Below are 26481 nucleotides of genomic sequence, written 5' to 3'. Positions count from 1 at the left end.
GCCTTTTTGCTGCTTTACAAAAATATTTCCTGTATGCTGGAGAGCGCACGATGATAATACGCACGGAATTATTAAAAACCGTTTCTCAAAGAGATACTACGATAAGAATTGTATGAATGTGGCAGCCGTCTGGAGAAATATAATTTTGTCTAAGGCGTCATAACTTGTCATGTTTGAGTAGTTAGCGCATATTTGTGCGTGTATATTCTTCATGCGCTTGACAGCTTATTGTTTGGTGACGTTGCGTGATAAACGTGATCTTTGCATCAAACAAAAGCTATTTGGGGACTTAGTGGTTGTTTACATCTCTTTAAGCTTTCCTTACACATTTAGTAAGATTAGTATTTTGCTTCGTGGTCTACATATTTTCTGTACGTTGGAGAAAGCGTAATGTTTGTAGGCACAGAATTATTATGAAATTTAACTGCGAGAGACATTACGACAAGAAAAGTAGAAATGTGACGATCATCTGAAGAAACTGCTACGCTGTGTCGCAATTTAATTTAGGATGTTGTTCCGTACACTGACAAGCGTAGAAAAATCTATATGGCTCGAACATATTATTAGAACCGTAAATACGCTTGGATTTTAAAAATTGTGTGTCCCTCCATAGCACGCCAGATTCCACAAACAAATATTTCTTTTCCGTTTCCAGCTTCAGTCAGCACGGTATGCAGAGGCGTCTCATTTCTCGAAGTGTGACGTGTTTCTGAATTTTATAAACATAAACTGCTACAGTATATCAACTAAAATGCGGAGTAATTTAAATGATTAGATGTCTTTTTCTGCATGACAGTCACGTGGGTGTCATTTCTCTCCGGCATCGTTAGCATTACAGGGAATAGAGGTTTCACTGGAAATATAAAGCGGTAGTTTGTGGGATATGTATTAATTCTTTCGTAACAGGATGGTAGGATAATTTATGCCGGATAGACCGACGTATTCTTTGATAATCTGTAAGCGGCGGCAAAATGTGTGCTGAATATCTCACAGGAATTAATGTTACAGTTAACAATCTGTTTGTTAAAATGTTTCGTATTTCAGCTTGGAAGACACAAAGTCTTAGTTTCGTTAGGCCTAACATACGCTGCCATATACTTTAGTGACCAACAAGAAAATTGCGTCAACTGCTGATGAGATACAGTAGTAACTTCGATTTATTTTGTAATATAGCGTCTTCAAAAGTACCTCTATCATTATTTTACTGAATTTGCGTACGTCGTAGTATAAAGAATATTTTCTTTTGTTTAGTTACGTTTTCTTTAGACCAACCTCACAAATGCGTTGTATATGGGTGCACTTCCACTTAGCAGAATATCACATCCAGAAATAATGCAAATATGACAGTAAGTTTGATACTGAATATAATGAATGACGGGATTAATCATGATCAGCAAAAGACGCAATCCTTGTCATGTGACTCAAATTTAAAGATCCCCACTCGAGCCTCTTCAATTTCGATTAAATTGTTACACCTTGTATGTAGAGATTCGCATGAAATTATACCAATTTATAGTTTGATAAGTAGTATGGTGAGTCCAGTAGCGATGCTCTTGGAAAGGCTATTTCTTTCATATCGCGACAGTTATGGGTAAGTCACCGAGTTTCTTTTTCTGTGGCTGATACTTTGTAGGGAAATCGCATACTGATACTTTGGAATCTGTTCAAATTTTCAGGTACAACAGTTTAGTTGCTGGACACGTGCACAGTGTGCAGCAGGTATCACGGTTTGCTGTCGAGATAGTTCATAAATCTTGTGACAGATCTGGAGCACGTTTTTTAGCTAGTGGCTTATGACAGAAAGACTATCTCAAGCTGATTTCTTCCTCATTCGCAACCTCCTAGCAAGTTGTAGGGCTAGGCAATTGGCATCTTCATTACTCAAATAATTATTTATGTACTGAAGATTAAAATCCATTCAAAACTAAATAATCATCAATTCGTGTGATATTCTAAAGGATAGATCTCAAAAGGGTCCTCTACATCTACATCTACATCTACATCCATACTCCGCAAGCCACCTGACGGTGTGTGGCGGAGGGTACCTTGAGTACCACTATCTGTTCTCCCTTCTATTTCAGTCTCGTATTGTTCGTGGAAAGAAGGATTGTCGGTATGCCTCTGTGTGGGCTCTAATCTCTCTGATTTTATCCTCATGGTCTCTTCGCGAGGTATACGTAGGAGGGAGCAATATACTGCTTGACTCTTCGGTGAAGATATGTTCTCGAAACTTTAACAAAAGCCCGTACCGAGCACTGAGCGTCTCTTCTGCAGAGTCTTCCACTGGAGTCTAAGTATCATCTCCGTAACGCTTTCGCGATGACTAAATCATCCTGTAACGAAGCGCGCTGCTCTCCGTTGGATCTTCTCTATCTCTTCTATCAACCCTATCTGGTACGGATCCCACACTGCTGAGCAGTATTCAAGCAGTGGGCGAACAAGCGTACTGTAACCTACTTCCTTTGTTTTCGGATTGTATTTTCTTAGGATTCGTCCAATGAATCTCAGTCTGGCATCTGCTTTACCGACGATCAACTTTATATGATCATTCCATTTTAAATCACTCCTTATGCGTACTCCCAGATAATTTATGGAATTAACTGCTTCCAGTTGCTGACCTGCTATTTTGTAGCTAAATGATAAGGGATCTATCTTTCTATGTATTTGCAGCACATTACACTTGTCTACATTGAGATTCAATTGCCATTTCCTGCACCATGCGTCAATTCGCTGCAGATCCTCCTGCATTTCAGTACAATTTTCCATTGTTACAACCTCTCGATACACCACAGCATCATCTGCAAAAAGCCTCAGTGAACTTCCGATGTCATCCACCAGGTCATTTATGTATATAGTGAATAGCAACGGTCCTATGACACTCCCCTGCCTCACACCTGAAATCACTCTTACTTCGGAAGACTTCTCTCCATTGAGAATGACATGCTGCGTTCTGTTATCTAGGAACTCCTCAATCCAATCACACAATTGGTCTGATAGTCCATATGCTCTTACTTTGTTCATTAAACGACTGTGGGGAAATGTATCGAACTCCTTGCGGAAGTCAAGAAACACGGCATCTACCTGTGAACCCGTGTCTATGGCCCTCTGAGTCTCGTGGACGAATAGCGCGAGCTGGGTTTCACGCGATAGTCTTTTTCGAAACCCATGCTGATTCCTACAGAGTAGATTTCTAGTCTCCAGAAAAGTCATTGTAATCGAACATTATACGTGTTCCAAAATTCTACAACTGATCGACGTTAGAGATATAGGTCTATAGTTCTGCACATCTGTTCGACGTCCCTTCTTGAAAACGGGGATGACCTGTGCCCTTTTCCAATCCTTTGGAACGCTACGCTCTTCTAGAGACTACGGTACACCGCTGCAAGAAGGGGGGCAAGTTCCTTCGCGTACTCTGTGTAAAATCGAACTGGTATCCCATCAGGTCCAGAGGCCTTTCCTCTTTTGAGCGATTTTAATTGTTTCTCTATCCCTCTGTCGTCTATTTCGATATCTACCATTTTGTCATCTGTGCGACAATCTAGAGAAGGAACTACAGTGCAGTCTTCCTCTGTGAAACAACTTTGGAAAAAGACATTTAGTATTTCGGCCTTTAGTCTGTCACCCTCTGTTTCAGTACCATTTTCGTCAGAGTGTCTGGACATTTTGTTTTGATCCACCTACCGCTTTGACATAAGACCAAAATTTCTTAGGATTTACTGCCAAGTCAGTACATAGAACTTTACTTTCGAATTCATTGAACGCTTCTCGCATAGCCCTCGTCACACTACATTTCGCTTCGGGTAATTTTTGTTTGTATGCAAGGCTTTGGCTATGTTTATGTTTGCTGTGAAGTTCCCTTTGCTTCCGCAGCAGTTTTCTAACTCGGTTGTTGTACCACGGTGGCTCTTTTCCATCTCTTACGATCTTGCTTGGCACATACTCATCTAACACATATTGTACGATGGTTTTTAACTTTGTCCACTGATCCTCAACACTATCTGTATTTGAGAGAAAACTTTTGTGTTGAGCCGTCAGGTACTCTGAAATCTGCTTTTTGTCACCTTTGCTAAACAGTAAAATCTTCCTACCCTTTTGAATATTTCTATTTACGGCTGAAATCATCGATGCCGTAACCGCTTTATGATCGCTGATTCCCTGTTCTGCGTTAACTGTTTCAAATAGTTCGGGTCTGTTTGTCACCAGAAGGTCTAATATGTTATCGCCACGAGTCGGTTCTCTGTTTAACTGCTCAAGGTAGTTTTCAGATAAAGCACTTAAAAAAATTTCACTGGATTCTTTGTCCCTGCCACCCGTTATGAACGTTTGAGTCTCCCAGTCTATATCCGGCAAATTAAAATCTCCAACCAGAACTATAACATGGTGGGGAAATCTACTCGAAATATTTTCCAAAGTATCCTTCAGGTGCTCAGTCACAACAGCTGCTGAGCCAGGGTGCCTACAGAGACATCCAATTACCATGTCTGAGCCTGCTTTAACCGTGACCTTCACCCAAATCATTTCACATTTAGGATCTCCGTCAATTTCCTTCGATACTATTGCACTTCTTATCGCTATAAACACGCTTCCCCCTTCAATGTCCAGCCTGTCTCTGCGGTATACATTCCAATCTGAGTTTAGGATTTTATTACTGTTTACGTCTGGTTTCAGCCAACTTGCTGTCCCTAGTACTATATGGGCGTTGTGACCGTTTATTAATGAGAGCAGTTCTGGGACCTTTCTATAGACGCTCCTGCAGTTTACTATTAGCACATTAATATTGTTATGCCGGCCGAAGTGGCCGTGAGGTTAAAGGCGCTGCAGTCTGGAACCGCAAGACCGCTACGGTCGCAGGTTCGAATCCTGCCTCGGGCATGGATGTTTGTGATGTCCTTAGGTTAGTTAGGTTTAATTAGTTCTAAGTTCTAGGGGACTAATGATCTTAGCAGTTGAGTCCCATAGTGCTCAGAGCCATTTGAACCATCATTAATATTGTTATTCCCTGTTGCATTTTTCCTACTCCTACCTTGCCGAGTCTCAGGAGGCGTCTTGTCGGGCCTAGGGAGGGAATTCTCTAACCTAAAAAACCCCCATGTGCACTCCACACGTACTCTGCTACCCTTGTAGCCGCTTCCAGCGTGTAGTGCACGCCTGACCTATTCAGGGGGACCCTACATTTCTCCACCCGATAGCGGAGGTAGAGAAATTTGCACCCCAGATCTCCGCAGCATCGTCTGAGCCTCTGGTTTAAGCCTTCCACTCGGCTCCAAACCAGAGGACCGCGATCGGTTCTGGGAACGATACTACAAATAGTTAGCCTTGATTCCACCCCGCGAGCGAGGCTTTCCGCCTTCACCAGTTCCGCCAACCGCCTGTACGAACAGAGGATGACCTCTGAACCCAAACGGCAGGAGTCATTGGTGCCGACATGAGCAACAATTTGCAGTCGGGTGCACCCAGTGCTCTCTATCGCCGCCGGTAGGGCCTCCTCCACATCTCGGATGAGACCCCCCGGCAAGCAAACAGAGTGAACACTGGCCTTCTTCCCCGACCTTTCCGCTATTTCCCTAAGGTGCTCCATCACCCGTCTAACGTTGGAGCTCCCAATAACTAATAAACCCCTCCCCCCGTGTACCTGCTCGGACCTTGCTGAAGGAGCAGCCACATGTCCACTCACAGGCAGAGCGGGCGATGCCACACGGCCAGCCTCCACATTGACCCTCCGCCTCGTGCGCCGCGAACGCCGCTAAACCCGCCACTCCCCTTGGGGAGAGGGTGGCCCAACCGCGCCCGGTACCCGCGAAGATGTCTCGACAGCAGGGACAGTGGGTGAAGCATGTAACACCTGGGGTGTACCTTGCGACGCACCAGACTCCCCACTGCCGCTACACTCCGAGGCAGCAGCCTGAAGACGGCTGACCGCGGCCATCAACACGCTCAGCTGCTCGCGAACAGTGGCCAGCTCCTCCTGCGTCCGTTCACAGCAGTCAGACATCCTATCCATCCTAAGAAATCAATTTACTTTTAACAAGACTGCTAATTCACTAAAGGCGGCTGTTTATTGACTAAACTGTGGTAGCTAGCCACTTCTTGTAGAAAACAATGAAAATAGCACTACCTGTCTCTGGACTGTATTGAAAACAAACACTAGCAGTACTGGCACTATGGTTGACTAAAGGGACTCTCTCTGACTGTATTCAAAACAAACACGAAATCTATGGAACACTATTAATAGCACCTAACAATTAAAGCTTCCTAAAAGCAAAAACACACGGAAGAAGAAGTGACAAGTAAGAAAAATACAGTTAATACTTAAATTAAGGTAGTTCGCTGCACAGCAGACGTGAAGCAGACGGCGGTTAGGGTTAGATTTTCTCTTTACATAGTTAAATAGAGCTTATTTTGTTTCATAATGAAATGTATGTTACATTTTGAGACAAACCAGTTCAAAGACAAAGAAGTTAAAAAAAAAGCTGTGGCTGATATAGTGAGCGAAGAATTACGTGGTTTTCTATTATGTATAACTGAAAATCCTGTAAAATCTCTTAAAGCTGATATTAATTGTCGTTGTTTTTCTTAAAACAGAAATTAATTTGCCCAGTCTTTGAGCTGATATTCTGTTAAGCTGTTTCTGCGCTATTTTGGAATTGACAATACTTCTCACCGCGCAGTTTTTCAGGTGAAAAAACCCAGAGTTCAACAGTTAAAGGAAAAGTCAAGTGGGAGCTATAATGAAACTGTACCTTGATGTTCAAGGCCTTATTTCTATGCATTGCAGGATTATTTTTGCAAATAATTCTGTATATCACTTAATAGCGTTTAAACTTTTTTTCAGACACACTAAACTCCAGCATCACTGCTTTTGTAATCCAGCTTCAAGGTGACAAAGCCAAAATCCGCAATTTTTTGACTGTTTTTACAATTTTTTTCCAGTTTCTTAATCAGTAGCCTATGATCTACTCGTTCAGTTCATGCCTTACATGAACCAGGTGTCTGAAAACCTTTTGGAACAAGACTCCCAGCAGCAGCAATGTTATGTGCTATTCCTTTTTGAGTCTCACTTCTTTCACTTCTAGCATCCCTCAGTGACGCCAGTTGAAATGTCAGAGGAAAGCTCTGAATACCAGTTAGGCTTGTGTTGAGTGATTGAGATGGATTTAATTTTTCTGCTTCATCTTCTGATTCTAACAATGCTGTCTACTGCAATAACACTTTTTTTTGCTGGAAATTATTTTCCATATGTTGAGTGCAATTTCTGACCAGATTTAACACTGCTCTTTATCATAGCTTTCAACTGATCACATGTTTCCAAAGAAACAATTCAGAACTTTTTGTTCTCTGACTGGTTCTTCAGAGCAAAATGATTACAACAAAATTTCTGTACAATTCTCTTATCAAAAAACAATGCGCTGTGATGAAAGCGTATTTGGGTATCTTAGCGAGACAAATTCACTTTTTAAATAAAGTAATTGTTACTGCTGTGCCGAAAATTCTTTTACTCTCTTGAAACCTTTTTGAGACGCAAATTTTGTCAGGTGACATACAAAATAACCTGAAACCTAAATAACTGATGCTACACCGCACTGAAATGATGCCTTGAACATCGATAAAGTTACAGTTTGATATAAACTTCCACTTGATTTTGTTTTTTAGTAGTTAAACGTAAAAACGTTGGATATTTTCACCTGATAAATAGTGGCGTATTGATAGATGGTGAAAAGTGTTGTAACGAATTCCTAAACAGTACAGAAACAACACAAATGAACAGTTAAACATTTCTACATCTCTAAGGCTGAGGAAATTCATTTTCGTTTGAAGAAAAACAATCAATAACAGCTTTAAAACGTTGTACATAATTTTCAAATATACATATTAGAAAAGTCTGTATGTCCTCCGCCCATATTAGGAGTCAAAGCTTGTTTTTGATCTTTTTTTGTTTTCCAGCGTATTTATCTCAGAATGAAACGAATTTTTCCTGATCGAACTAAACAAGTTATTTCTAATAGTGCAAAGAAAAATCAGATTTGTGAGGAGCCTTTTGAGATCTACCCTTTTGGTAATAACACGAAATTAATGATTACATTTTTTAATCGACTTTAATCTCGGATACCTAAATAATTGTCTGATAAATGAGGATGCAAGTTGCACAATCTGATTATAAGCTAGTAGGCTGCGAATGAGGAAGAAATCAGCATCAGAAAGTCAGTCTATAGTAAGATATTAGCTACGAAACATGATCCAAATTTGTCACAAGTTTTATAGGCTACTTCTGCAGTAAACTGTGACAGATCCGCTACAAACGGATCTCATGTTTTATGTTAAGAAAATCAAAAGATTTAATGATAGCCGTAACTGATTTTTACTTCGTTTCAGATTATGAGTATTCACAAAGTCCAAACATTCTTCGCGCATAGTAGCTGTCAACCCATGTTTATGAACTTACTTATTTAGTTTCAGCTGGTCTTCTCGAAAATGAAACAAACTTTTCCGAATCAAAAATAATAATCTCCTTTCAATAGCCTAAATAATACTAAATTAGAAAGGGCACTTTCCAGTTATAATCTTTTTAAAGTCGGACAAAAGTGATGATTACATTTTTAAACAGATTTCAGTCTGGGGTATCTCAGTAATTACTCGAGTAATCAAGATGCACAGGTTTATAGCATGGTGCGAATGAGGGAAATAACGGCTTCAGAATGTCATTCTGTCGCAAGATATTAGCTCCGAAAACTTGATCCAAATTAGACACGTTATGAGCTACTTGGTCAGCTAATTGTGACACATGCACTGTAAACTGAGGGAATGTTAACCAACTGGGTTATTTTCCGTAACAAATTGAACATATTCACCAACTTTCAGCATGGAGGTCACCGTAGATCATGAGCCACAGTAAAGCAGACTTGGCGATGTATTCATATCTTCCGCAATATAAAAAAGGCCTTTAGAAATGTGTGGCATGTCGCTCCTCCATATTATTTACTAAGCTATGATTTGGTTGGGGTTAATGTAAGGCATATACATACATTCTGTAAAAATTTCATCAAAATTAGAAGCGGATGAATGGAGACTCTTACACCATTTTACATGGAATGACTTAATATATTTTTGCCGTTTATCATCGAATGAATTGTACTGACAGATATCTTCGTATGTTATTTGTATTCCATTTTACTTTAAGTTCATTTTTTTCAGTCTCTCATTATATTTAATAAACTAAATGTGTGGGCAGTATCAAAGATAAGCCATGTTTTACATGAAATGTATTCGCAGTAGCGAATACGGAAAACCATCAGCTGTATAGACTTTAAATCTTGAACCGGAAATATGACGACACTTAAAATGTGAAACTCTAACGTCTAAAGCTCACATTTTTCCAAACATAATTTTGTTGGCACTGCAACGTATAACCTCAACAGTTAAACCCAGTCGCATAATCAACAAATATGTATCACACAACATTAATAGCTGCTCAAGTACTCTTACAGTATGTGCTGCAGTATTTTTTCAAGCAAGCTACAAGACACCATACTTAATTTTATGGAAAAACACCAAGAGATTTTAGTAATTTTGTACACGTAATGATGATGTGGTGGATGACATCATTCGTGTGCTTAAGGGCCCTTTTAACGATAGTGAATGTTGTGTTTGTAGATTTTATTGGATTTGTAGGGGGCGTTATAATTTGTGACTGTGCTGTCACAATCGTTGTCGTGATGCAGTTCCTGCTAAATAGGTGTCTGTACTCATACCAGTTTTTTGCTTTCTGTACAATGCTTTTCAGCTGAGCTGTATGGATCAAGTGGATAGAAAAGAATTTGTGACAGCAGCCGTTGGCTCTTATTAGAGACGTAGAGAACAATCGATAGACATCGTAAACAAAATGGTGACTATACACCATTTCGTTAAGGATACTTCGAAAGACAAAAAGCAGATACAGCTCTGATTACGAGAATTGTTACGTTTGGAAAGAAATAGTTCTAATTACAACTGTTATGACCAGTCAGATATAAGTAAGAGAAACATTCCTTGGAAATAAAACGAGTCTACTAACGCAAAACAAGTTTACAGCGGTAATGGGCATCAACACACAGTACTAAAGAAAAACACGTTGTCGGAAATAAATCGCAGTACGTGTCGGAACAAACTTTTTGGGTCAAAGTTCAAGTGGAGACCGCTACACGTCGTTCAGAATGCATATACTTGACAGTAAGAAATCAGATAGTTATCACAAGAAGAACTTTAACACTTTACGAAAAGAAAAAGAATGAATATCGTAAAAAAAGCACTGTAGCTTTAGTGGAAACCATGATAAACGGTACAAATTAAAATACGCATATACAGGGTGGTCAGAGACAGTCTGAAAAATTTGTAAGGGTGTTGTAGGATAGATTGTAGCAACAAATAATTGTTTCGAAAATAATCGATACGTTGCACCTTTACTAAGTTAGTACTGAAGTTAGCCAATCAGGCCGTTACGTGTGCAGATTCAAGTGGCCCGTCAGAGACGGTATCGAAAACGTGTTCTTCGTTTAGTTTCCTAAAGTAAACGATGTTAAGGATTCGACTATCATCACAGCAAAATAGCACATTACGTTCGATGCAACATAAAAAGCAGAATAACACAGAAAAGTGAGCAGACCTGGCCGCAGTCTGAGAATGAAATAACTGAAAATGTACGTTTTAAGTACAGCATTGTATGGTAATGAATCATGGACAGGTGGAAAACAGGAACAGAAGAGAATGGAAGCATTTGAGATGTGGTTCTACAGATGACTGTTGACAGTTAGGTACACAGGCAAGATATGGAATCAGGATATTCTCCGCATAATCGGCGAAGAGGGGAACGTACGAAAACAGTGACAAGAAGAAGGGACTAGAATTGATTAGTCAGAAGTTTGACGAGAAGACCACTGAACTTTTTAGGCATGTCTTGACTTCCACGTATTTTCTTTTTAATGGAGAATACTACGAACAAACGGAGGGAGTCGCCATTGGTAGCCCACTCTCACCGGTGGTAGCGAATTTGTACATGGAGAACTTCGAGGAGGAAGCCCTGACGTCATCCGTATGGAAACCTACTTGCTTTTTCCGTTACGTGGACGACACGTTCGTCATCTGGCCACATGGTATGGATAAACTCCGTGACTTCCTTACACATCTAAACTCCATACACCCCAACATCAAATTCACTATGGAGACTGAAACGGAGGGTAAATTACCTTTCCTTGACGTCTTGGTCAAGAGAAGGGCTGACGGCACCCTAGGTCATGGGGTGTATCGGAAGACTACGCACACTGATCTGTATTTGCATGCAGACAGCTGCCACCACCCTTCACAGAGGAATGGGGTACTTAAAACTCTAGTACATAGGGCGCGCACTATCTCTGACGCAGAGAGTCTACCCCAGGAATTGGAACATCTGAGAACTGTATTTCGAAAAAATGGGTACTCAGAGTGGCAGATTCAACGTGCTCTCCGCCCAGCCACTGCAGCACAACCCCTTGAGATGGATGAAGTCACGAGGGAGGAGGTAGGCACTGCATTTATTCCATACACAGGCGCACTCTCGGGGAAAATCGCTCGCATTCTGAAGAAACACCGGGTCGGAACTGTGTTTTGTCCTCCAAATAAAACTCGTGCACTGGTGGGGAGCGCCAAAGATGACCTCGGTTTGAGGAAGGCCGGCGTGTACGAGATTCCGTGTCAATGTGGCAAGTCGTATATTGGTCAGACGATGCGTACCGTCGAGGATCGATGCCGTGAACATCAGAGGCACACTCGTCTGATGTATCCGAGCAAGTCGGCGGTCGCTGAACATTGTTTGTCGGAAAATCACGCCATGGAATATGACCGCACGAGGATTCTGGTACAGACGTCGAGATATTGGGACAGCGTTGTTAGAGAGGCCATCGAAATTCGCACCAATGACGACCTCATAAACCGTGACTGTGGCTATAATCTTAGCAAGGCTTGGGAACCAGCGATCGGGTTAATCAAGAGTAAATCGAGCAAACGTATAGTTGTGACGACCACGGCGGACAGAGCCATCACTCCGACGTCATCTCAGACGCCGTCGCAATCTGTTCCACCGCGCGACCATGGCGCGGGGCGCGGACGGCGGAGGGAGCGCGCCGCGGGCGGAGGGTATTTAAATCGGCCGCCGCCGCGACCGAACCCAGTTCCCTCTGAGCAGCCATAGCGTACGGATCTCCGTGCCGGCACGTTCACAGGAGCTCAGTCCGTCAGTTCACCTCATGTCAGCACGTTGTAGGTGTGGCCACTGGCCACTGGCCAACCTTGTGTGAAAGCTATGAGAAGCATCTTCTTCCTGTCGGTTAAATTTCGCGTCTGTAGCACGTCATCTTCGTGGTGTAGCAATTTTAATGGCCAGTAGTGTTGTTCGTGACGGCATTTGGGGAACCCGATGAACATGTTACATCTTCCCTGGTAGCAATCTATTCTATTCCATCAATGTTGGCGTCTGGTACGTCTCAAAATGTGTCCATATTGAGCACCGGTAATGAAGCGATGCTCTATCAACTGATATGTGTCTATTTTCGTATGTATTTAGTTTCCACATAGTTGTCTTACTTAGTACTTAAGAATAAATGTGTAGAGACTGTGCCACCGATAGGAAGAAAAGACAGCGATTGATGTAAGTTTTACATAGTCTACAAAGACGTGGATGTTGACTGACAGGCTTATTTTCACTACGTGAATTGAGGATGTGCCTTATGCATGCACACCGTTCAAGGTAGCTGTACGTTAGTAAAATTACGCCCACTACATAATAAAATGAAATGTAATAAATTTAGGAATAGACACGCCGACGGTTCGCACGGCTACAGTAGATGTGACAACTGTGTTGCCGCGCAGTGCGGTCGGGTGGGACGCCAGACACTTCCACCGATGCGAGCTGCAGCGATGTCGGCGACAGCAGCGGCACTCCGGAGAAGCTGGCGCCGGGCCTGCGCTGCGCGGGCGACGCGTCGGCACACCCCAGCGGCGGCGGCGGCGATGGCGGAGGTGGCGACGTGCGGCGGAGGCGGCGGCAGCGGCGGAAGAAGGCGCGCACGCAGCGACAGATACGCTCGTACGCGCGCTACGTGCGCTCCCTCATGCGCACCATACACCCCAGGAGGCGTATTTCCAAGGCCGCCATCGACGTCATGGACTCCTTCCTGTCCGACATGCAGGCACGTCTCTCGCTGTTAAAGCACCAGTACCTGTAGAGCGGTCATCGAACTGCGCCCCGCGGGCCTAATCAAAAATTCGTACTGCCCGAAGTTCTAAGCGATATTTTATAACAAAATGCATCGGCAGCTAACAGCCCATTCCAAAAACGCCAAGTAACATTATGAGATTCCTAAAAGCGTAGTTTTCCTGTTTGGTTACGAACAAAAATACTTACACACACAGTAATGTGTTAAGACATACTTAATTTTAATTGCGTTTGGTAAATTTGGTCGTGGGCTAGTAAAACTGGTCGCCTACCTCAGGGGCAGAGGGGTGAGCAGCACTACCCCTGAGAGATTAGAAGATGTGAGAGGGGGGTGGTTTAGTGTTTGTCTTCTAGTGCTGAAAACTCATGGACGTGCGCAACTCTTACCGATGAGATTTTGTGGTATAAATTTTGACGTATAAGTAATTCGGATTCGTGAATGCACATTACAGAGATGGTCGTCTCCATAGGCGGCATAACCCGTTCAGTTTACAATTTTCACTTTAGCTGAGCATGCTGCCAACTATTGGCGTGCATTGCTATTGGTTGTTTCGGATGACGGTTCGTGTACATTATGTTAACACTTTCTTGTACTTACAAGCAGTCGAAATGGAGAATAATAATATAAAACTGTTGTTTTACAATCGAATAATGCAGCTATGAGTGCGTTTAGGAGACAATGGTACATTCACTTTTAATCTATGCTTCTGCAAGAAATGAAAGAAAAAAATAAATTGTTGTTTTACGATCTAATGAGTGAAACAAACGCGTAACACATTTTCTGCTAACACATTCGTCTACAGAGAATCGTGTAAAATTAAAAAAAATAACTTGTGTTTTTGTATGTAATAATTGGGCGTGCAAAATATGAAAATACTTTCGCTGTTACTACATTATTCTGTAGGAAATGATACAGAAATTTTGATGTAGGATGTAGTAACTGACAGAGAGGTGCCTGAGGGCATCGCCTTTTGAAATCGTGCAGACGGTGATGTATGTTAGGGTCCTAGGTAAAACATCCTGGATCGATTCACCCCAGTGGGTCTTCGTTCGGAAGAAATCTTGTCAGGTGCTACAACTCTTTTTATTTTCAGATCTTTCTGGAAATGACTACGATCACTATATTATTAAATCTGCCTGTGAAAACTACATTTTTGACAGCATTACACAGTCGGAAGAAAGAGATTACTCAACTTTTGTTTTGTAATCAGTACATCAGCATTTTCAAACGTTTAAATATTACGATGGATAAAAAAATAATTAAAATCCCATCAGAACGATTCCAAATGAAAAAACAAAGACAGGAAAAAAAATTTGTCTTAATGAAAAAACTTAATACAATGTTTTCAACAACATTTAATCCATGTGTAAGGGGAGAACACCTAGCTCTTCTGCAAACAATTCTATCTCATCTACTGTCTGGATACAGCTGTTGCCAATGTCCGAAGCCGCTGTTTCTGTCTAGTCTGAATCTGCCTCGTCCAATATATCCTCAGAATGAGGCAACGAAATTTCACACTCACTGTCTGGCTAAAGTTGAATAATTACGCTCTCGATAGCTTCGTCCATCAGCGAGTCTCTGTGCCAGTATTCGCTCATTATAGTCATCATTTTATCTCACGCCTTCTTCCTGTCGTCTTTCGTAATGCTCTGTATTGAACCCGTTGTCATTTATTTATGTTGACAAAGGGTAGCGCTGCTGACGTCGTTCGATGAAACTTTCTGTTTCATTATATTCCTGTTAAGTTTGATGGGGTTCAGAACACAGTTGTAGGGTAGAGAGCCCTTTACCGGGTTCCTTTAGTACTCTATTTATCGTACATACTGGCGTCGTTTGTGATGTTTCACAACTTCCAAGAGTTAGTTGCTTATTACATTTGCATCTACATACATGCTCTACAAGCCACCATAAAGTGCGTTGCAAACGGTACCCTATACCATAACTAGACGTTTCCTTTCCTATTCCATTCACGGAAAGAGCATCCGTATGAGTCCTAATTTCACGTATAAAATCTTCGTGGTCCCTAGCGAAATGTATGTTGGCGGCGGTACGGTCGTTCTGCAGTCAGCTTTAAATGCCAGTTCTCTAACTTCCTCAGTAGTGTTCTTCGAAATAAATGTCTTCTTCCTTCCAGGGATTCCCACCTGAGCTCCCGAATCATATCCGGAACACATGCGTGTTGATCGAACCTACCGGTAACAAATCTAGTAGCCGCCTCCGAATTCTTCCGTGTATTCCTTCAGTCATACCTGGTGCAGATCCCAAACATTTCAGCAGTACTCAAGAACACGTCGCACTCGAATCGTATATGCGGCCTCCTTTACAGATGAATCACACTTTCCTAAAATTCTCCCAATAAACCGAAGCCAACCAGTTGACTTCCCTACCACAATCCTCACATGCTCTTTCCATTCCATATCGCTTCGCAACGTTAATCCCAGATACTTAAATCATGTGACTGTGTCAAGTAGGACACCGCTGACATGCCCCGCAGGCATTAGCTGCGATAGATACCGGGGAAAACATCAGACAACGCCCGAGGGCCAATGCTTTTACGTGGAAGTTGTGGGGAGTTTCGGCAGGCACCGGGTCTCTAATAAAAGCTTCTTTTACCTTTAAAATTTTTCAACTATATTAACTTGATTTTATAAAGCAAGTGAACAATCGTTATCATGAACAGCAAGATACTCAATATATTTTCTCAATGAAAGTTCCTGAAGTATTTTTATAACAGATGAAGGAACAGCTCTCAGAATCAATATACAACGCTTAAAACTCAAAATCCCTTTCGAAGCAAAGGAAAAATACAAATTGCTTAACGCAAGGTTTAATAAATGATCTAACGCCACATGACAATACTTTTTTTTTCTAGATACCACTTGTGATCTCTAAAGGCAATAAAATATTGAACACAAAATTTTGATTAAAACAATAACTTAAATGCAGTGAAATCTGATTACTCTAGACGTACACTTAAGCCCGTAGACTACGATGCGCATCTTATCACAAAATATTTTCCTTCCTTTTAAACACTTTATAATATAAACCTCCCTACATGTGATTCATACTACACCCTACATCTACATCTACATCTACATTTATACTCCGCAAGCAACCCAACGGTGAGTGGTGAAGGGCACTTTACGTGCCGCTATCATTACCTCCCTTTCCTGTTCCAGTCGCGTATGGTTCGCGGGAAGAACGACTGCCGGAAAGCCTCCGTGCGCGCTCGAACCTCTCTAATTTTACATTCGTGATCTCCTAGGGAGGTATAAGCAGGGGGAAGCAATATATTCGATACCTCATCCAGAAACGCACCCTCTCGAAACCTGGACAGCTAGCTACACCGCGATGCAAAGCACCTCTCTTGCAGAGTCTGCCACTTGAGTTTGCTAAACATCTACGTAACGCTATCACTGTTATCAAATAACCTTATGACGAAACGCGCCGCTCTTCTTTGATCTTCTCTATCTCCTCTGCAACCCGACCTGGTACGGATCCCACACTGATGAGCAATACTCAAGTATAGGTCGAACGAGTGTTTTGTAAGCCACCTCCTTTGTTGATGGACTACATTTCCCAAGGACTCTCCCAATGAATCTCAACCTGACACCCGCCTTACCAACAATTAATTTTATATGATCATTCCACTTCAAATCGTTCCGTACACACATTCCCAGATATTTTACGGAAGTAACTGCTATCGGTGTTTGTTCCGTTATCATATATTCATACAATAAAGGATCCGGTACAACATACTGGATTGTATCGCTTAAGAAGCCTTCGAGTCAGTAACATATATGGGAGCCTATTCCATATCCACTTAGTTCCGTTAAAAATCCGCAGTGGGGTACCGTGTCAAATCCTTTTCGGAATTCTAGAAATATGCACTTTGCCTGCTGCTCTTCGCCCATATCTCACGGTATATCATGTGAGAAAAGAGCAAGCTGGGTTTCGCACGAGCCATGCTGATTCGTGGACGTGAGCTTTTCAGTGTCTAGAAAATTTGCTATATTCGAACTCAGGATATACTCTAGAATTCTGCATCAAATCGATGTTGAGGATATTGTCTGTAATCCTAGTTAATTCCGCACCGAATGGAACTTTATGCTTAGTCAACCATGATTATATATCTGCTTTAGGAGAAGATGTGTTAGGCGCTTTATTTTCGTAAAGTCAATGGTAGAGTGCTTTATATAATATAAAACATCCATCTGGAATATTTGATATTAGGCGCTCTTACAATCGCTTTACATTATTCCCATTATTTAATTGATTGTGATAATCTTCCGATGTTGTTGTTGTGGTCTTCAGTCCTGAGACTGGTTTGATGCAGCTCTCCATGCTACTCTATCCTGTGCAAGCTTCTTCATCTCCCAATACGTACTGCAGCCAACATCCTTCTGAATCTGCTTAATGTATTCATCTCTTGGTCTTCCTCTACGATTTTTACCCTCCACGCTACCCTCCAGTACTAAATTGGCGATCCCTTGATGCCTCAGAACATGTCCTACCAACCGATCCCTTCTTCTAGTCAAGTTGTGCCACAAACTCCTCTTCTCCCCAATCCTATTCAATACTTCCTCATTAGTTACGTGATCTACCCATCTAATCTTCAGCATTCTTCTGTAGCACCACCTTTCAGTCTTCTTTTCTCTTCTTGTCCAAAATATTTATCGTCCATGTTTCACTTCCAAACATGGCTACACTCCATACAAATACTTTCAGAAACGACTTCCTGACACTTAAATCTATACTCGATGTTAACAAATTTCTCTTCTTCAGAAACGCTTTCCTTGCCATTGCCAGTCTATATTTTATATCCTCTCTACTTCGACCATCATCAGTTACTTTGCAACCTAAATAGCAAAACTCATTTACTACTTTAAGTGTCTCATTTCCTAATCTAATTCCCTCAGCATCGCCCGAGTTAATTAGACTACATTCCATTATTCTAGTTTTGCTTTTGTTGATGTTCATCTTATATCCTCCTTTCAAGACACTGTCCATTCCGTTCAACTGCTCTTCCAAGTCCTTTGCTGTCTCTGACAGAAATACAATGCCATCGGCGAACCTTAAAGTTTTTATTTCTTCTCCATGGATTTTAATATCTACTCCAAATTTTTCTTTGGTTTTCTTTATTGCTTGCTCAATATACAGATTTAATAACATCGGGGAGAAGCTACAACCCTGTCTCACTCCCTTCCCAACCACTGCTTCCCTTTCATGTCCCTCGACTCTTATAACTGCCATCTGGTTTCTGTACAAATTGTAAATAGTCTTTCGCTCCCTGTATTTTACCCCTGCCACCTTCAGAATTTAAAAGAGATTATTCCAGTCAACATTGTCAAAAGCTTTCTCCAAGTCTACAAATGCTAGAAACGTAGGTTTGCCTTTTCTTAATCTGGCTTCTAAGATAAGTCGTAGGGTCAGTATTGCCTCACGTGTTCCCATATTTCTACGGAATCCAAACTGATCTTCCCCGAGGTCGGCTTCTCCCAGTTTTTCCATTTGTCTGTACAGAATTCGCGTTAGTATTTTGCAGCAGTTCGGTAATTTTCATATCTGTCAACGCCTGCTTTCTTTGGGATTGGAATTATTATATTCTTCTTGAAGTCTGAGGGTATTTCATCTGTCTCATACATTTTGCTCACCAGATGGTAGAGTATTGTCAGGACTGGCTCTCCCAAGGCTGTTAGTAGTTCTAATGGAATGTTGTCTATCCCCGGGGCCTTGTTTCGACTTAGGGCTTTCAGTGCTCTATCAAATTCTTCACGCAGTATCATATGTCCCATTTCATCTTCATCTACATCCTCTTCCATTTCCATAACATTGTCCTCAAGAACATCGCCCTTGTATAGTCCCTCTATATACTCCTTCCACCTTTCTGCTTTCCCTTCTTTGCTTAGAACTGGGATTCCGTCTGAGCCCTTGATATTCATACAAGTGGTTCTCTTTTCTCCAAAGGTCTCTTTAATTTTCCTGTAGGCAGTATGTATCTTACCCCTAGTGAGATAAGCCTCTATATCCTTACATTTGTCCTCTAGCCGTCCCTGCTTATCCATTTTGCACCTCCTGTCGATCTCATTTTTGAGACGTTTGTATTCCTTTTTGCCTGCTTCATTTACTGCATTTTTATATTTTCTCCTTTCATCAATTAAAAGCAGTATTTCTTCTGTCACCCAAGGATTTCTACTAGCCCTCGTCTTTTTACCTACTTGATCCTCTGTTGCCTTCACCACTTCATCCCTCAAAGCTATCCATTCTTCTTGTACTGTATTTCTTTCCCCCAATTCTTGTCAATTGTTCCTTTATGCTCTACCTGAAACTCTCTACTACATCTGGTTCGTTCAGTTTATCCAGCTCCCATCTCCTCAAATTCTCACCTTCTTGCAATTTCTTCAGTTTTAATCTACAGTTCATAACCAATAGATTGTGGTCAGAGTCCACATCTGCCCCTGGAAATGTCTTACAATTTAAAACCTGGTTCCTAAATCTCTGTCTTAACATTATATAATCTATCTGATATCTTCTAGTAACTCCAGGGTTCTTCCATGTATACAACCTTCTTTCATGTTTCTTGAGCCAAGTGTTAGCTATGATTAAGTTATGCTCTGCGCAAAATTCTACCAGGCGGCTTCCTCTTTCATTTCTTAGCCCCAATCCATATTCACCTACTATGTTTCCTTCTCTCCCTTTTCCTACTCTCGAATTCCAGTCACCCATGACTATTAAATTTTCGTCTCCCTTCACTACCTGAATAATTTCTTTTATCTCATCATACATTTCATCAATTTCTTCGTCATCTGCAGAGCTAGTTGGCATATAAACTTGTACTACTGCTGTAGGCGTGGGCTTCGTGTCTGTCTTGGCCACAATAATGCGTTCACTATGTTGTTTGTAGTAACTTACCCGAACTCCTATTTTTTTATTCATAATTAAACCTACTCCTGCATTACCCCTACTTGATTTTGTATTTCTGATCCTGTATTCGCCTGACCAAAAATCTTGTTCCTCCTGCCACCGAACTTCACTAATTCCCACTATATCTAACTTTAACCTACCCATTTCCCTTTTTAAATTTTCTAACCTACCTGCCCGATTAAGGGATCTGACATTCCACGCTCCGATCCGTAGAACGCCAGTTTTATTTCTCCTGATAAGGACGTCCTCCTGAGTAGTCCCCGCCCGGAGATCCGAATGGGGGACTATTTTATCTCCGGAATATTTTACCCAAGAGGACGCCATCATCATTTATCCATACAGTAAAGCTGCATGCCCTCGGGAAAAATTACGGCCGTAGTTTCCCCTTGCTTTCAGCCGTTCGCAGTACCAGCACAGCAAGGCCGTTTTGGTTAATGTTAAAAGGCCAGATCAGTCAATCATCCAGACTGTTGCCCCTGCAACTACTGAAAAGGCTGCTGCCCCTCTTCAGGAACCATACGTTTGTCTGGCCTCTCAACAGATACCCTTCCGATGTTGATGTAGAATCATAGATGAGCTCTGGTGCTCAGTGAACCCCACTTCTCTTCCAGCATGAACCACTATTGCTCTTTATTCAGAAACTTCATTTTTCCGCACACCTGGTACGTCAGAATGCTGCCAACATTTACTGTCTGTATAGTGTGTTTGCACCCATGTTACATCAGTATACACTACGGGTAGAAACCCGTTTTTCGCGCGTTTCTCGTTTTCTCTTGATGTTCTAAGACAGGGTGCACACCATACTATGCCCTCCCTCTCATCCAGAAATATTCGTCTATTTTTACATTTTTTAAAACTAAACCACAAATCACCCAAAATTTTCCACAGAGTGGTGCGTTTTCCCCGTGAAATTAATGCCTGTATCCTCCTTCACCGAGTTGTAAGAGCCGCGCGGTCTGGGGCCTCTTGCACGGTTCGTGCGGCTCCCCCCGTCGGACGTTCGAGTCCTCCCTCGGGCATGGGTGTATGTGTGTGTTAGTTTAAATTAGATTAAGTAGTGTGTAGGCCTAGGGACCGATGACCTCATCAGCTTGGTCCCATAGGAGCTTGCCACAAATTTCCAATTTTCCAGTTGTAAGGCTTTCGAACAGTGGATATTTCTCTTTTAACGTCGTAATATTCCAAGGATTTCCTTTTCAGTAAAGAGTTATCAAAGTCGTCGAGACACTCCGTTTTCTTGCTGAGTCTGTTCTTCCTTAGTACCACAGTTTTATGACGACATCTTCTGGCTTTCTTAATATGGTTCACAATACTATGCACTGCCCTTTAGCACTCTTTCCTACTGCGGTTGCTGCTCTGGACTCTCTGCAGAGCTGTTTTCTAGTGGCATCTCGACACAGTTGAATTATGTTATTAATTAAGACTTTTTCGTCTGAGTGTACTCTTCGATAACGTATATTTTCACGATCGCGGTCCATTCCGACAGGCTCTAACAGTGTACAGCAGTAGCAACGCACTATGACCATAACGTGACTGTACAATGCCAAGCCGCGGCCGTCATTAGTATATCGTCGAGTTTTGTCGGACACCTTCGGTGCCATCAGTATGTAAACAAAGCTTAGTTCCGCGTTCTGCCGTCAGAAATTGTAAATTGAATAGGTAGTACTTACTTGTAACAATTAATAAAATATTATACTAAGAGTTTTACAATTCAAAACAATGAAGAGAACAAATATGACATTCAAAAATTTTCATAAACATTTGTGATCGTGTCTGGTATCGCAAAGGCGTTTAGATAGCAGTACAATTACTCACACAAACAACACAACAACAGTTTGTCAGGCAGTTGCAGTCTCTCAACTTTGCGGGCGCTGGGAATGGCAGCAGTATGAAACAGGATACAGTCAGCACCACTTGTTCCGAATAGTGACGACTTTTAATGTTCAGTAGTTGGAGACCAGCGGCCACCTTATCGCGTTCTTGCTATAGCTAGTCTATTAAGGACTCATAACACATTGATTTATGTAGGTTGGTAGTTAACAAGATGATCGGTACACACGCGGCCACAGGTTTCCCTCCACAGTATTGGCTCTTGTGCAAAAAAGTTTGACGGTTACTGCTCTATACAGTCATGAACGTCAGTCCCATACTGTCCGATGATTTATCGCGCAGGAAACGTGGTATACCTCTTCCAGCGGTTGAGGAAAGCAGAAGGCGTTTCAGAATGATGCATCCGCTGTAACATGACACATCTGTTGAAGCTACGCGGTTAAGAACAACATTTTGTGTTCAGCCACAAATTTGGTCAGATATTCAGGACGCGCAAATATTTATCAGGAACCGATTTGTGGAACTGTATTGAACGCCTTCCTGAAGGGAAGGAATATGAAATCAACCTGGACGTCTTTGTCTACGACGCTGCGGATTCCGTGTATGACAAAAGCGACCCGTTTTTAGAATGAATTTTCCCTCTACAGCGGAATGTACACTGATTTCAAACAGCCTCACACATTAAAATTTTGTGGAGCTGGGAGTCGAACGGGGATCACGACCTTGGGGGTAAATGCTCTTACGGAGTGAACCATCGAGGCACGAGGCACGAATCGCCTAAAGTTTTGCTTCTGCCAGTACCTCCCTCCCACCTTCAAATGTTCAATGAAATTCGCTGCGTCAGTAAGAGCATATAAGGGGAAAATCAAGTTTCCTGATCAAAACCCCGGTCTAGTAAGCAATTTAAATCTGAAAGGGTGTTTCAGATCAACTGAAGAGTTCAAAATTCTGGAAACTATCGACTAGACTGTGGCTAAGCACTTTCTTCGCACGATCGCTATTTCCGGATGCCCTAGTCATGCAAGGTTGCGAAAAATTGCGTGAAGTTTGCAAAGTAGGAAAGATGATATGCCCGATATCAAGTTTTAGCGGTGTGTCTTGAACCGCGTGTGCGTAGTTCATTACGGAAGGCGAACTACTCGCTGTTGAGACGAATGTCGTTACACGTATTGCCAAATGCACTGAGGTTGACGGACATCATTTTGAGCATTTATTGCGTTAATGTGGTATTTACAGGTAATCACGCTGTAACAGCATGAGTTCTCAGAAATGATAAGTTCTCAAAGGTACATGTATCACATTGGAACAACCGAAATAAAATGTTCAAACGTACCTACGTTCTATATTTTAATTTAAAAAACCTACCTGTTACCAACTGTTGGTCTAAAATTGTGAATCATATGTTTGTGACTAATATAGCGCCATCTGTCACAAAGCGAAAAAAGTGGTCCAACTAAAACATTCATATTTCTTTACGTACTACACGAATATGTAATAAAAAATGGGGGTTCCTATTTTTAAAAAAACGCAGCTGATATCCGTTTGACCTATGGCAGTGCCATCTAGCGGGCCAACCACAGCGCCACCTGGTTTCCCCCTTCAAGCTAGACAAGTTTCGTTCTTTGTAGTTTTTTTCGTTTGATGTTTATTTCGTGAGATATTTGGCCCGGTCACTATCAATGGGCCACCCTATATATATATATATATATATATATATATATGATACGTGCAGTTCAGAAGTAAAATCTTAATTAGCCAAAACATGTCGATGCAACTCTCATTACTTCACCAGGAAATGGAGTTTGAAATTTTCCAAGTGTCTTCAGAACCCAAGAGTAAAGACTACCTTTCTGCAGGTAAGCAGACCATGCCGTACACAGCTAGCCCGCCACGTATGGGTTCTGGGTTTGTTTCCTGGCTGATGCAAATATTTCAACAAACGCGCATTTCTTACAAGCATTAAATCTGGGCCACTGATGTGGAAGATGAGCACTCTTCCACAAAACAACGCGGCCTGTCAAAAACGAATTTCAAACCCGATTTAAACGAGAATTTTTGAGACTTGCATCGAACTACGTTGGAGAAGTGATATTTGAATTCTAAACTTCACGTAACATCACTATGAATCAATCAAAGAATCAGATTGCCATGCGGTGTCCCTGTTATTTGGGACGATATGTGCAACTTACTTTCTGAAATCCCTACTTAAAAATTCTAACGTAAATATCAGTGAAACAATGGCTAAGCAGGGATGGCTAGAGGACAAAGGTAAGGATGTAGAGGCTTATCTCGCTAGGGGTCAGATAGATGCTCCCTACAGGAAAATTAAAGAGACCTTTGGAGAAAAGAGAACCACTTGTATAAATATCAAGAGCTCAGATGGAAACCCAGTTCTAATCAAGGAAGGGAAAGCAGAAAGGTGGAAGGAGTATATAGAGGGTCTATACAAAGGTGATGTACGTGAGGACAATATTTTGGAAACGGAAGAGGATGTAGATGAAGATGAAATGGGAGATATGATACTGCGTGAAGAGTTCGACAGAGCACTGAAAGACCTGAGTCGAAACAAGGCCCCGAGAGTAGACAACATTCCATTAGAACTACTGACAGCCTTGGGAGAGCCAGTTCGGACAAAACTCTACTATCTGGTGAGCAAGATGTATGAGACAGGCGAAATACCCTCAGACTTCAAGAAGAATATAATAATCCCAATCCCAAAGAAAGCAGGTGTTGACAGATATGAAAATTAACGAACTATCAGTGTAATAAGTCACGGCTGCAAGATACTAACGCAAATTATTTACAGACGGATGGAAAAACTAGTAGAAGCCGACCTCGGGGAAGATCAGTTTGGATTCCGTAGAAGTACTGGAACACGTGAGGCAATACTGACCCTACGACGTACCTTAGAAGCTAGATTAAGGGAAGGCAAACCTATGTTTCTAGCATTTGTAAACTTGGAGAAAGCTTTTGACAATGTTGACTGGAATAATCTCTTTTAAATTCTGAAGGTGGCAGGGGTAAAATACAGGGAGCGAAAGACTATTTACAATTTGTACAGAAACCAGATGGCAGTTATAAGAGTCGAGGGACATGAAAGGGAAGCAGTGGTTGGGAAGGGAGTGAGACAGGGTTGTAGCTTCTCCCCGATGTTATTAAATCTGTATATTGAGCAAGCAATAAAGAAAACCAAAGAAAAATTTGGAGTAGGTATTAAAATCCATGGAGAAGAAATAAAAACTTTGAGGTTCGCCAGTGTCATTGCAATTCTGTCAGAGACAGCAAAGTACTTGGAAGAGCAGTTGAACGGAATGGACAGTGTCTTGAAAGGAGGGTATAAGATGAACATCAACAAAAGCAAAACGAGGATAATGGAATGTAGTCGAATTAAGTCGGGTGATGCTGAGGGAAGTAGATTAGGAAATGAGACACTTAAAGTAGTAAAGGAGTTTTGCTTTGGGCAACAAAATAACTGATGATGGTCGAAGAAGAGAGGATATAATATGTAGACTGGCAATGGCAAGGAAAGCGTTTCTGAAGAAGAGAAATTTGTTAACATCGAGTATAGATTTAAGTGTCAGGAAGTCGTTTCTGAAAGTATATGTATGGAGTGTAGCCATGTATGGAAGTGAAACATGGACGATAAATATTTTGGACAAGAAGAGAATAGAATCTTTCGAAATGTGGTGCTACAGAAGAATGCTGAAGATTAGATGGGTAGATCACATAACTAATGAGGAAGTGTTGAATAGGATTGGGGAGAAGAGAGGTTTGTGGCACAACTTGACAAGAAGAAGCGACCGGTTGGTAGGACATGTTCTGAGGCATCAGGGGATCACCAATTTAGGATTTGAGGGGAGCGTGGAGGGTAAAAACCGTAGAGGGAGACCAAGAGATGAATACACTAAGCAGATTCAGAAGGATGTAGGCTGCAGTAGGTACTGGGAGAAGAAGAAGCTTGCACAGGATAGAATAGCATGGAGAGCTGCATCAAACCAGTGTCAGGACTGAAGACCACAACCACAACATCAGTGAAACGAAACAAAACTACTCCACCTCACTTAAAAACTAGACATACAAGTCGCAGCTAGGCAGGCATACAGTTAAAGGCCGCCAAAGATTCGTCTGATTGGATCGGTATTCCGTGCTATCAGCAATCGATCATTCTGATCTGCAATTTGCCCACACACGAGCAGCCTGTCGCTTGCGTTCCACGATCGTGTGTGAGGCCCGTTGCAGTTAGGGCTGACAGAGTGACTGTATGCGGCAGGTGCGGCTGAGCGAGGAGGCGCGTCGGTTGTGCCGCAAGGCGGGCCGGCGCACGCTGAAGGCGTCGGACGTGTGCGCCGCGGTGCAGCTGCTTCTGCCAGGGGAGCTGGCGGTGCACGCGCGCCGCGAGGCGGAGGCCGCGCTGCAGCTGGCCGCCGCCAGCAGAGCCACGGCCGGCGACAAGGCGGGGGCAGCCACGACCGCCAGGACGCGCTCCCAGTCGCTGCCGCCCTCCTGA

The 26481-nt window shown here is 42.1% G+C and overlaps 1 protein-coding gene across 1 annotated transcript; it reads left to right on the top strand.

Annotated features, from left to right (window-relative positions):
- The first annotated feature begins 1340 nt into the window (after positions 1-1340).
- On the top strand, positions 1341-26481 carry LOC124558850 (histone H2B-like). The gene is made up of 4 exons (XM_047130907.1): positions 1341-1346; positions 13053-13219; positions 21033-21036; positions 26245-26481. The coding sequence occupies exons 1-4, from the start codon at positions 1341-1343 to the stop codon at positions 26479-26481; spliced, it is 414 nt and encodes a 137-aa protein (XP_046986863.1).

The sequence above is a fragment of the Schistocerca americana genome, chromosome 1, assembly GCF_021461395.2.
Source record: "Schistocerca americana isolate TAMUIC-IGC-003095 chromosome 1, iqSchAmer2.1, whole genome shotgun sequence".
Classification (NCBI taxonomy): Eukaryota; Metazoa; Arthropoda; class Insecta; order Orthoptera; family Acrididae; genus Schistocerca; species Schistocerca americana.
This window is presented reverse-complemented; position numbering and strand designations above follow the sequence as displayed.